Below are 12,500 nucleotides of genomic sequence, written 5' to 3'. Positions count from 1 at the left end.
CACGAGCACAAGGGATGAACTGAGCTGTGAGTTCCCTCGCTGCCTACCACCGAAGGGGGACCATTAGTCACTGTCTTGCCGTCAGTTGGAGCCGCCGCCCCGAGGCCGCACACGCTGGCAGGCAACATGGCCGCCGCTGGGGCACCCAAAGAAGACTCAGAAAAATTGTTCACGCCCGACACATGATATTTTCATCATGATTAAAAACTGATAATTACAAAATTTCGCGAATTCTGCGACGCCACAGCGCATCCGTCACGGGGCTCATTACCGCTTACGAGGGTGGGAGTGAGGCGGGGCGGGGCGGGGCGAGGCGGGGCGGGGCGAGGTACGGGCTTGTATGTCAACTTCATTTTGAATGCAGAAAAATTCCGCGTTTTTCAAATGGGTCTTAACAAGCCTGGAGTTTATGAAAATAGTAATGGTTATACATTTTCACAGTACTGAAAGCCTGCGTTTAGGAAATATATCACCGCATATAAGTTACCCGGAGCGAGAATAACGAAAAGGCAATGCTTTAGTAAATAGCGTCAAGCAACACATGAAAACTTAAAAACCAGAAACACATCACGTGATACTGGTGGCACTGTGCAGAAAAATGATGAGGCATTTCAGCGGCTTCTTATTGTCATATCAAGTGTAAGAGGGGGAGAGGGAGGAGAAGGAAGAGGGATGATGAGGAGCAGGAGGAGGAGGAGGAGGAAGCATAAAAAGTCATTGCGAGGGGGCGCTGAGCTGTCCTGCTGAAGGGAGTCGGCACCACCTTACTGACAATGTAGTCAACTCAGCTTGTGTCTCTCCTCGTGAATCGGAGTGACGCAGACAAAGACCGCTTCGTCGGCGCCACCCCACCTTCAGCGTGGCGGTGGTGCCTTGGTGCGCTCCCTTCGCCCGGAGCCTCTAAAGAATGATGGAGATTCGGTGATTTCTTTTTTTTCTTCCTTTTTGTTACTGATGAATGTTGCTGTATCATTCTTGTTTACATATTTGCCTTGCTTCCATGATCAGTTTGCATTCGTGAAACACCTAATTATGATCACACACACACACACACACACACACACACACACACACACACACACACACACACACACACACACACACACACACACACACACACACTCTCTCTCTCTCTCTCTCTCTCTCTCTCTCTCTCTCTCTCTCTCTCTCTCTCTCTCTCTCTCTCTCTCTCGACATGTCCCTTAATCCCGACGTTTTTGTTTTACACCCCTCCTCCTCCTCCTCCTCCTCCTCCTCCTCCTCCTCCTCCTCCTCCTCCTCCTCCTCCTCCTCCTCCTCTTAGCCTGAGCTGCGCCCGGTCACCCAAACATAGGATAAATAAAATAATGCCAGCCACCGCAGCGCCCCGTCGGAACATACGACAGCGGTACGTGGTGTCCGTGATGCGGCGCCGCCATGTTAAGTACCAGCCTAGGCCGCCGGGTTGCCGCTCCCACCTGGGCCTATACTCTCCCTCAGGTGGGGAGCTAAAGTAATATGGAGGGCATTTTTTACACGTGTAACTATGTGTATGTTTGTCATCAGTTGCGCGAAAATGACAAGTAACAGTAGGTGAAGTGACAGCAAATTAGAAACACTCCATTGGTGGCGCCGCATCAGTATCAAATAAAGCCTATTGCAGCCTCACTTTTGGTGGGTGCGTAATTAACAGTGAATAAGTTGGTTGCATGATTATTTCCCCGCGTTAGGTTAAGGAATCTCCTCTTCTGCTCGTTTTTAATGCAATTAATATAATCAGCAAAGTGCGCGTGCGTGTGTGCGTGTGCGTGTCTGTGTGTGCGTGTGGGGTGCTTCATAGAATTTCCATATAAATGAAAAGTAACAAACTGTGACGACTTTAGGATTATAAAGTCATGTCTTTCACAAAATTGCAGGAAGAGACTCCAACCTTTGATATACACTTTTTTTTTTTCATTTTTTCCCCTCTCAAATAAAAACATAACGGAATATAGAAAATGTAAAGTAGAGAAAAAGAAATCTTATGCACTTGTTTCTATTCTAGACAGTTTTAGTTGAGATAACCTCATTTTTCGCACCAATGAGACTCACTGACTGTGCTTCGTGTCAAAATCTTATTGGTATGCTTCTCGAATACTGCTTTCGTGTATGGAAGGAAAAATCTTCTCTTCTTTTTCTTCTTCTTCTTCTTCTTCTTTTTCTTCTTCTTCTTCTTCTTCTTCTTCTTCTTCTTCTTCTTCTTCTTCTTCTTCTTCTTCTTCTTCTTCTCCTCCTCCTTCTTTCCCTCTTCCTTCTTGGGAATTTCATGATTTTTCGACCTCATGGGAAGCTGACGATAAAACAAAACTTGTATTGAACGATGAACACTCAACAAGGAGGAAGCTGCATGCAAGTCTACAAAAGCAAAGGAAAATGTGTAAAGCAACAAGGTAGTTGGTTTCTTTCTACATTCACTTAGTTTTGTTCTCGATTTGATTTCTTTTTCAGGAAGTGCAATAGATAAACGTGGAAACAAACGTTTTGTGAAATAACCATTGCATGAACAGTTCAGCCACTCTTGTTTGTCACCCCTCAGTGTTGCGACCGAGTGGGGAAGATGAAAATAGATACGTGACAAAAGTGTGGAGAGGGAGAAAAACATCATTGATAAACGACTTCTTAGTATCTTTTGACTATCAAGCCATAGTTAATAACTACAGGGAGAGGAGAAAGAGACGTAAGCGTCAGTATTAACGTTGATCTCTTAGTAATCTCTTAATATTAAGCCATAAAAAAGAAACCTTAGGAAAAAGAGAGGGGAGCATCACTGATAATCAAGTTACCTTTTTAGTATCAAACAATAAACATTAAGTTTAGGAAGAACAGAAGACAAAAGAACATGATTTATAAGCAGTTACACTCCTACTGCCAAATCATAAGCTTAAAGTTTAACCTCAGGAAGAAAAAAAATAAAGGAAGAAGAATCATTGTTTATCATTTATCTCAATACAAAGCCACTTATGACCTTGTGACTTTAGAAGGTGTTTTTTGTTAGCAAAGAAATATAAGAGTGAGATTGTATAACAAATATGTAACACAACCAGAAGGAAAAATAAAAGGACCGAAGCATAAGTAATAAATTATTTAACTAATTTATATAACGTCTTTAGTAATAGGACAACGTTCCCAAGGTGTCTTAATTGACAAAGAAATAAAAATAGTGCAGTTTAAAAGACACAAGATCAGTAAAAAAAGTATAGAAACAAAAACTTTACTAAAAACAGTTTTCTTCTTGATGTATCATTATGAAACCATTAACAAAAAAAAAAAAAAAAAAAAAATCTTGATCCCCTCAGAAATATATATATATATATATATATATATATATATATATATATATATATATTTTTTTTTTTTTTATTAAGAAAGAAATACAATTGTAAGAATAAAAGAAATATCTTTGAGAAAGTCTTGACCAGACAAAAAAAAAAATTAAGATAAACGAAATCAAGGTACAGCACCAAAGAATGATAATTATTTTTCAATAATTAGAAAAAAGAAACACTGGTAGCAAAATCACAGCCAAAAGCAGCCTTAGGAAATCTTCTGGAGGTGGACTTTATTTATTAGACAAACACAGGTGAACTTTTTACTACTCGAGAGAAACTCACGTAGCGTCTTCGTCCTCCACTCACTCACTCCTGGTTTTGCTTTTTTTTGATGGGTGGCTGGCTGGTGTCCTCCTCAACAATGCGAACAGACACCCTCCCTCGACCCCTCCAACACGGCCAAAACAATCCGAACTGTCACCCTCGCCACATGTCCTCGAAATGAACTTTTTTTTTGGTCAGCATATTCTGGGGTATAACTACAGGCTCACAACATGCACGCTCTGTCCTCTCTCATCCCCTATAGTCTGGTCTAGTCTCTCTCTCTCTCTCTCTCTCTCTCTCTCTCTCTCTGGATAACTTTTTTTTTTGTCGACTATTGTATTTTTCAACGCACATAAGGAATCAGAACATAAGAACAAGTAAAGTGACAGTAAAAGGCCATTTGGCGTTTTGGCGTTTATCCTCTTAATAAAGGATAAGAATGACTTCCATTGTTGTTGTTTCTGTATGTTTGTTTAGCATTTATTATATCAAGAGAAAATCTACGGAATTTATTAACATATCCGTGAACAAATTATAATTCTCAGATACAACTGTTACTGTTTCTTACGTGTGCAGTTTAGTAATGGACACATCATATATACCAACATTTTCTGAAACAATCCTTAGGTGCCCCCGACAACAGCGTGCTCCAGGTCACTTGCAAGAGGTGAAGAAAACTCCCTTTTCTCTCTTTCTCGGCACATTTTGCACGTCCAGAAAACAATTTGCTGAGCAGTATCTTGCGCCAAAAAAACAACTCCATTACCACAAGCTCCGGAGAAGTAAATATCCAAACTTTTGTGACCATACCATAAAAGAACCTCACATTTCTCTCACGCGCCGTGGAAAATTAAACTTCCTACTGCAGGCGTTCCGAAAAATTACTTCCAACTCTGCTTCATGTACTAGAAAGTCATTTTTCTTGTCTTCGTCTCACGCCCCGCCGCGCCGTCTCTCCTCCCTCTCTCCCTCCCTCACTCCCTCCCTCCAGGATCCCCCCATGCCCTGCCTCCCCGCGCCACCCTCTGAGGCAAGAGAGGAAAATGGACTCGGGGAAAAATACGAGGTAACTCAGAGAAAAGTCCACGTTGGTTCACAGCCTGAAGTCGGCTTGAGGCGCCACGCAGGGACGAGTGACAGCTGAGGAAGTGACATTGCTCGTTATTTAGAATAGCGTGTTATATTGTAAGACTGTTTCCTTGATACTTTCTTAATAAAAGCGAGTTCTGAGTAATATTAACCTCATCAACTGTGGTTAATTAAGAGTGTCGGATTTTTTCTTTTAATTTTGTTTGAATAATGCATCGTATTCTGTGATTCTAAGACAATTTTAGTTCGGAAGGCAAGAATGGTATTTTAGAACCTCAGAAAAATGAGCTTTCTGTGAAATTAATTAAAGTTAATTCTGTGGTTTCGTCCTCAGGAATTAATTAATGCTTGTGAAATGCCATTATGCATTTTTAATGGTGTATTATATTTTAAGGTAGTTCCAACATTATATCTAAGAATTTTTTTCCTATATCCTCAAAAAAAAAAAGTGAATTAACAGCGAAATGAAGTTTATCCTATATCCACTTGGAAACGCATGATTCGTGTGTGTGTGTGTGTGTGTGTGTGTGTGTGTGTGTGTGTGTGTGTGTGTGTGTGTGTGTGTGTGTGTGTACATGAAGGAAATAAGTATATTCTCAAGTAAAGGAATGAGAGAGAAAAGAGTTCACATAGGAAGAAATGGGAAGATAGTGCCGTTGTTCATGTTCTTGTGACCGGCGTGTCTGGCGTGAGGAGAGAGGAGTGCAACGATTGGCTCTTCTCCATTTTTTTTTTTAATTCAGATTTTAAAAGAAAATTGAAGTGCATCACAGTTCGTTCCCCCGTTGCTTTAAATCCAGGTCTCATTTCATTGTAGAAGAGACATGAGTTTCACGTTGACAATTTGTTAATCATTCTAATGAAACATGTCATTCGCCGGAAACTCACGTTAGAAGGGCGAGTGGAGGAGACTGGAAATCACAAGAGCCTTATCGTTATGAATTTTCCTTTTGTTCACCCTTCTCTCACTTCCTGACGCTTTTGGAAGGAGACATCGGCAGTCACGAAGCTTCCGAGGTAGATAACAGGAGACAAATGATGTCCTGATGAAGAGATAGATTATGCTTCATGTTACATTGTCGTTACCTGCACTTCTTAGTGACTGACATGTTCTGTAGTTACAATTCATATGCTGATCAGGTCTTTAAGATATCCAGTGAGTTCATTTAGTCAGTCAAGCTGCTTCGGAAGACCTCTTGATGAGATAGTTTATAATTCAAGTCACCTGTTCCTGTCAGTGATGCCGATTGTTAGTGGTTGTGTATTTACAAGTCATATGTTAATTATTACCGTAAAATCCATCTATTATAGCGTAGTGTACCATATTTTCTTACACCTTTTGGCGTTTCTCATCTGTATTGAGTAAGCCTTAAAATTTGCAATGATTGAGTACTGTTAACTGTAGCGAAACATATACTCTCCTACACTGTTAAGCGACTCTACACTTTACTGAATTCTAGTGAGAATCTTTTAGTCATCAGTATTTTTGTTTTTCTAAAACTCAGCAGACCAGACTGCTTTTAAATGAAGGAAAGTACAAAACAAAGAGAAACAAAAGTAAAATGGTTAGGTTAGGTTAGGTTAGTCTTACTGTGACTGAACCTAACGCACGGATATCAGGAGACCGTGCAGGAGCTGGCATGGAGGCTGAGGTCGGGCGAGGGGGACATATATAACTGTCCTCCCTAGTCTTTCCTCCTCCCCCTGCCACCACCACCACCAGTAGAAACATGGAGGTACAGAACTGTTCGGAGAAAGTTACCAGAATAAAATGTTTTATTTTAGGACATTTGACAGCAGCAAGCCTCTCTCTCTACTATCACAGAGCGGAAAAAAGAACAAAAAGCTCGTCCAGTAATTTTGTCGTTCTCACGAATCACGACTTACTTATGATAAGATTGATTCGAAGCACAAAGGTCTTAAGTATTGTTTATATCTTAGTATGCTCTGAATATTATGTACTGCAAATGACAGTGTACAATATATTTTAATAGTGTATATTGAGATCTTAACTAACTGACATGCAAGTAATTTCCAAAGTGTGTGTGTGTGTGTGTGTGTGTGTGTGTGTGTGTGTGTGTGTGTGTGTGTGTGTGTGTGTGTGTGTGTGTGTGTGTGTGTGTGTGTGTGTGTGTGTGTGTGTGTATACTTTACCCTTCCGTTGTCCCGTCACACTGAGTCTCCACATTATTTCTCTTTGACCTCTGCTACGCTTCTTTACTTAGTGAATTTGTATCCTCGCTAAGTACATGTCCTCCTGCTTCCCAGACTCTTTTTGTTGCTCGAACATACTTAATTCCCACCTTCACTGCTAGTCTTCATTGTGCAGTACGAGACTTGGCTACTCCTTTATTCATTTACAGCCAGTATCTGAACTCTTTCATCTTTTGTGAGCACTCCTTCCATGAAATCAAACTCTCTATAGAAGGAGAAGAACTATTTTCACTAGCAATATCAGACCTAAATGTGGAATATTCTAAGAAATATATTCGAGTGAAATACGCTGTAGCGACACGACAAACTATTGCTGCTTCCACTTATGATTACTGATAAAGGAGATTGCAGTATTATTTTCATGGTTTATTTACTTGTTTTATTTCATTTGCCCTGTGTCCGTATGCATTCATTTATTCATTCTTTGTTTAGTTAGTTTCGTGATATATTAATTTTTATATAGTTTTTATTTCTGCCTTTTATTATTATTACACTCTTGGATAAATATACTCATCTCATCACATTGTCTTTGGATGGGAAACTAAACACTAACTTGCAAAGAGGAATTGTTCGAGTCCACTCCCTTGCCCACCGTCCATTCTGTTTAAGTACTAGCATTATAAGTCTTCAAAAACTAACAATAATTGCAAGATAAAATTTTACGATGAAAATATAAATAGAGGAAATATAAATACTAGTATAAATAGACTGGTAGCTTAATAAATTATATATATTAGGAAATGATGGAGGTGGAACAAATTATTATATTCCCTGGAGTTGTTCAATATTTTGTATTACTCTCTCTCTCTCTCTCTCTCTCTCTCTCTCTCTCTCTCTCTCTCTCTCTCTCTCTCTCTCTCTCTCTCTCTCTCTCTCTCTCTCTCTCTCTCTCTCTCTCTCTCTCTCTCTCTCTCTCTCTCTCTCTCTCTCCACCTCCACAGGCTTTCCTCTTTCCACCTTCGTTTTGTTCTTCAGCATGCCTTTGAATTATTTTGATGTTCCCCCTTGGTTGCCAAATTAAAAATGGAGTCATTTCCTTCATCCTCGCATTTGTATTTGTGCCTTTGACGTACTCAGCAAAAGGCAAGGAGGAGGAGGAGGAGGAGGAGGAGGAGGAGGGATGTGGGGACGCAGCAGTAAAGGGGAAGAGAAGATTGGAGGAGAAAGAGTATGAGGAGGAGGAGGAGGGAGGAAATGAAAAAGGAAGTTAATGAAGAGAGAAGGGATAGAGGGAGAGACGAGGGAAGGTAAAAATAGAAAATCACCCTTGCGACCTTGATGAGGAGCTGAAATGCAGTTCTGACACACTCATTACCCTGGACAGCTGGGCAAGGCAGGCAGGTATAGGCAGGTGGCGTATGTGCCTTACCTGCCTAGAATGCTGAAAGGGAAAGGTGACTTACAAGGATTTGTGAAATTAATTCGCTGGTGTCAGTATTCCCCCGAAAGGTATGCGCTGATATTTCTTACCTTTTGGTTTTCATTTGCCAAAGCTTCAGATGATAAGAGATTGTGTTATTTATATTTTTTATTCATTTGTTTTATTTTTCTATGTCTGAGTTCATGTGAAGTGTGATTAAAGTCAAGATTAGAATGTTCTTGGTAAATTGACTTTAATGCTACCATAAAAAAAAAATCAAGAATATAAGCTAGGAAGTATATATGTGTCAGTCCGTGTAGAAGAACGAAGAACGAGATAAGTCAACATGTAATAAAAAAAAATGACAAAAAAAAAAAAAAAACCAGGAAATATTATTTAAGAGGTTCACTGAGATGTAGAAAGAAGGAACAGATAATCAAACATTAATTCTCACTTCACTGACACGAGAGAGAAAACTTCCAACACAAATCAATGCATGGTGAAATAAAATACAGTAAAAAAGAAGAGAATTAGGAATAAAGAGAAACACTGAGATGGCAGAGGGAAAGCAGACCAGTAAAACGTGTTACTTTTCACTTCATCGACGCGAAAGAGGGAGAATGAGATGACTGTAACACCCTTGACGCTTCCAGATGATCTTTTATATCACACTCCGCGCTACTTGAGGCACGGGGAGGGATTTTTAAGACTGTATGGTCCGTGATATGGAGCGTGTGGAGGCGGTGCATGGCTGAGGCGAGGAGGAGGAAGAGGAGGAGGAGGAGGAGGAGGAGGAGGAGGAGGAACGATATATTGCGAGTAGACTCAGTGTTTTCGCATACATATCTGACTCAGAGTTCAAGGCATATTTCACTTCCTTTTTTTTCAGATTTTTTTTCATATCTCTTTTTTAATCTCTTTTATACGAAGGAAGAAGGAAAAATATTCGTGCATAGTTTTTTTCTTCGTCTTTTTTCCCTATCTTACGTTATTTCTTTGGGTTATGGTTTATCTTATTTTTCCCATCAGCTTTTAATCTTTTTTTTTTTTTATATATGCGTGTGTAGTTTTTTTTTTTCCCTCTTCCTTTTAACAACTCTTACTGGTCTCTTTCTGTAGTTGTGTTTTATCTGCATCTCTTTCTGTCTTTCTCTCTCACTCCCACTCTCTCTCTCTCTCTCTCTCTTTCTGCTCTCCTTTCCGTCCCCCTTCTTATGAGTTTGCTTTTCTCTTCCCAACCCTTCCTCTTCCTGCTTTCCTTCCCTCCGTCCCTCTACTCGGAATCATAACATTTTTGCAAGTTCTCTACTCCAGGTGTGTCCGGTTATCATGGCGTCTGTCCCTTTTTCCTTCCTTAATGTCGCAGTGAATGTATTGCCAAAACCTTATTTCTTTCTTGTCCAGGATTGCCTACCGTGTGTGTGTGTGTGTGTGTGTGTGTGTGTGTGTGTGTGTGTGTGTGTGTGTGTGTATTGAGTCTGCATAGTGGTAAATTGTGAGTGATCAGTTATTAGGAATCTTTGGAGTCTATGTGACTGATTCGGGGCCGTCTATTCTAGTGTCATGCAATTGGTAAAGTGAGCGTTATTAACTTTGAACTTTTCTTTTATGGATACAGCAAATCTTGTAGTAGTTGTAGTAGTAGTAGTAGTAGTAGTAGTAGTAGTAGTAGTAGTAGTAGTAGTTGTTGTTGTTGTTGTTGTTGTAGTAGTGTTAGCAATCTTCTAAACAGTCTTAGTTGTAGTAGCATCATCATCATTAGTTTTTGTTATTGTGTTGTAGTGCTACTCCCCTGAGCAAATGGTGGCTGCTGTAATTGATGGCAGGGAGGGTCGAGAAGGCGTGGGATGGGTTTAGCTATTGGGTAAGGGTGCGTATGACGAAGTATGGGGATGATATGACGGGACTACGGCGGAAGGGGAGCGAGGGGGAGCCCGATGGGTGGGGCGAAGGAGGGGAGGAACAAGTAGGGAACTAGAGTGTAGAAGGGGAATGATGGGGAAGTGGGGTAGTGGGTGAGGGCGGCGGTGCGTCTGGGTATGGATTAGGATTTAGGGTGAGGGTGGGAACGAGGGCATTTTTGGTCAGGGGTAAAGGGTGGTGAGGTTGGGGTGGGGCGTGCTGTTAGGGGCGAGGGTGAGGGTCCTGCACAAGAGGGGAACAATCTACGCCCCTCACCCCTTCTTCCCTTCACTCATGGCACTGCATGGCACGCCGGCCAGTAGCAGGCAGGAGAGAGAGCCACACACCGCCTCTACCATCTCGTGAGTTTTGATATAACTGTGAGGCGTCTTTCCCTTGCCAAGACGTTCCTTAATTGTCGTGTTAGTGAAAAATTGTGTGAGACGAGTGACCTTCGCTTCCAGAAACTTGTATGTGAAGTAAAATCTGTGAAACCAGCAATCACCAGCAGCAGCAGTCTCCTTTAAAGCTCAAGGGATGATCCGGGATGTGTGTGTGCGTCTTACAGCATCGGTGGAGGAATTTCTTGATGCGGCCATGGTGAGAAAAAAAAAAAAAAAATCCATGTTTTTCAGAGTATCAGTGTTCCGTGGCTGCTGCTGTTGTGGGTGACGTGAGGATTGGAAATGTCAATGTATTAACTCAAAGTGTATTGTTGTTTGGACTCCCTGGAGCATGTTCGGCGGTGGCAAACAACAGGGACCTCCTCGGCGAACTAAACAACACTCACACGCACCGGACCCGCTGTATTTGTAATCAGTGACGCGGTGCTCGGGACTGTCACCAACTTTTGACACCCTTTGTGAGCCAGGTGTCCAAGAGTTGCCCCAGAAAATAGTCAGTGCAGGTAAAATAAATAGATGAATAAATAACTCATCGTCACCTTTGCGTCATCGTGTCTCTAACGCGGTGTATGTGTGTGTGTGTGTGTGTGTGTGTGTGTGTGTGTGTGTGTGTGTGTCTATGATAGTGAAGTGATGTATAGTGTCACAGCAAAGGTAAGAGTGTAGTGAGGGTATTGAGCACAGTGCAGGCCGCCCACACTCCTTACAAATATGTCGTGTGCCTCCATTTTGTATTTCCTTTGTCGTCGAGGACCGTGTTGGCAGTGTTGGTGGTGGTGGTGATGGTGATGGTCCGGAGGAAAAAATCGAGGGTATTACGGGTATTGCGTCATTTATCCCGGGCAGCGAGCGTGGAGGTGCGGTGTGATGTTGCACGCGGTTCCTTGATCATATATAATTTCGAACATAAATACATGTTTTTAATCAAGATAACAAGTTAATGCTAAGACTAAGTGATCCTGTATACGGATTAAAAATAATGCTCGTCCACGCCTGTTGTGGTGGGTGTCTGCGGCATTAGTGTTGTAAAGCTACTTAATAGTACTTAGTGGAGGGCTCCTGTTGCTTCTCTTATTACTCATCCTTTTTATATATGTGTACATGCAGAGGTGATGCTAATGGCCCCACTGCCGCTGCTGCCTCCAGTGTCGTGCGTGACTCATCCCTCAAGACATATTTTCTTTTTTTTTTTTTTTTTTTTTCATTTTTTTTGAACGATTATTCTTTTGGTAATATTACTGAAGTGGTTATCCTTTTGTATATTTGTAAATTGCCTTCAAGACATATATGCTTATCTTTTTTTCTCTCTTTTTCTTGATCTATTTTTACTAATTATTTTATTCCTTATTTTCAATATTATTTCTATTAATTTACATGTATATTTTGCTCCTAGGAATGATCTATCTGTCATCTGTTTATTTTTTCCATTAATCATCAAAGGATTGCTTCATTGTGTTTCTAAAAAAAATATGCATATAGAGTTGTTAATTTCCATATGGGTTTGCCCTCAAGAAACGGTTTATTGTTGTTTATTCTCATATTAATTATAACATGTTTGTTTGTATTTGACAGAGGTAGTTAATTACTTGCACGACACTTTCATCTGTCGGTTTTCAAGATTTATTTATTTTTTTCATTATCTTTTACCTATTGTTTTGTTAGCATACAACTACTATCTGTACTGTAGTGACTTCCTTGCCTCCATGTCATTTTGTCTGTCTTGTTATAGTGATATTGTTAGATATTTCTTTTCACTTTATTATTTTTTGGTTATTAATATTTTCCTTTGGAAGTTTTTTTTAGCTTGGTGTGTTTCGCAAGATGCCTCACACACACTTCAGTCCACGTTTTATGCTGCCATTTTGCATTAACTGTCATTGAAAGTTAGGATTAATTAATACATTTTTTTCATTTATAATT

At 40.5% G+C, this 12,500-nt stretch overlaps 1 protein-coding gene across 9 annotated transcripts in view; it reads left to right on the top strand.

Moving 5' to 3' along the window:
• The window catches only part of LOC123515704, a 223,978-nt gene that overhangs the window by 16,490 nt on the left and 194,988 nt on the right, over positions 1–12,500 (top strand). For 3 of the 9 annotated variants that reach the window (XR_006677977.1, XR_006677973.1, XM_045274523.1), the window contains exon 1: positions 10,427–10,776. The exons of 2 other annotated variants lie outside the window; for them this stretch is intronic. Coding sequence is in view for 2 of the 7 variants with exons in the window: in XM_045274523.1 (XP_045130458.1) it covers positions 10,714–10,776 (63 nt within the window). In the remaining 5 variants the exon portion in view is untranslated. 4 more of the 9 variants (XR_006677978.1, XR_006677975.1, XR_006677976.1 and 1 more) reach the window with 3 other exon arrangements.

The sequence above is a fragment of the Portunus trituberculatus genome, chromosome 39 (genome assembly GCF_017591435.1).
Source record: "Portunus trituberculatus isolate SZX2019 chromosome 39, ASM1759143v1, whole genome shotgun sequence".
NCBI classification, from domain to species: domain Eukaryota; kingdom Metazoa; phylum Arthropoda; class Malacostraca; order Decapoda; family Portunidae; genus Portunus; species Portunus trituberculatus.
Note: the sequence above shows the minus strand (reverse complement) of the source record. Positions and strands in the feature narration are given on the sequence as shown.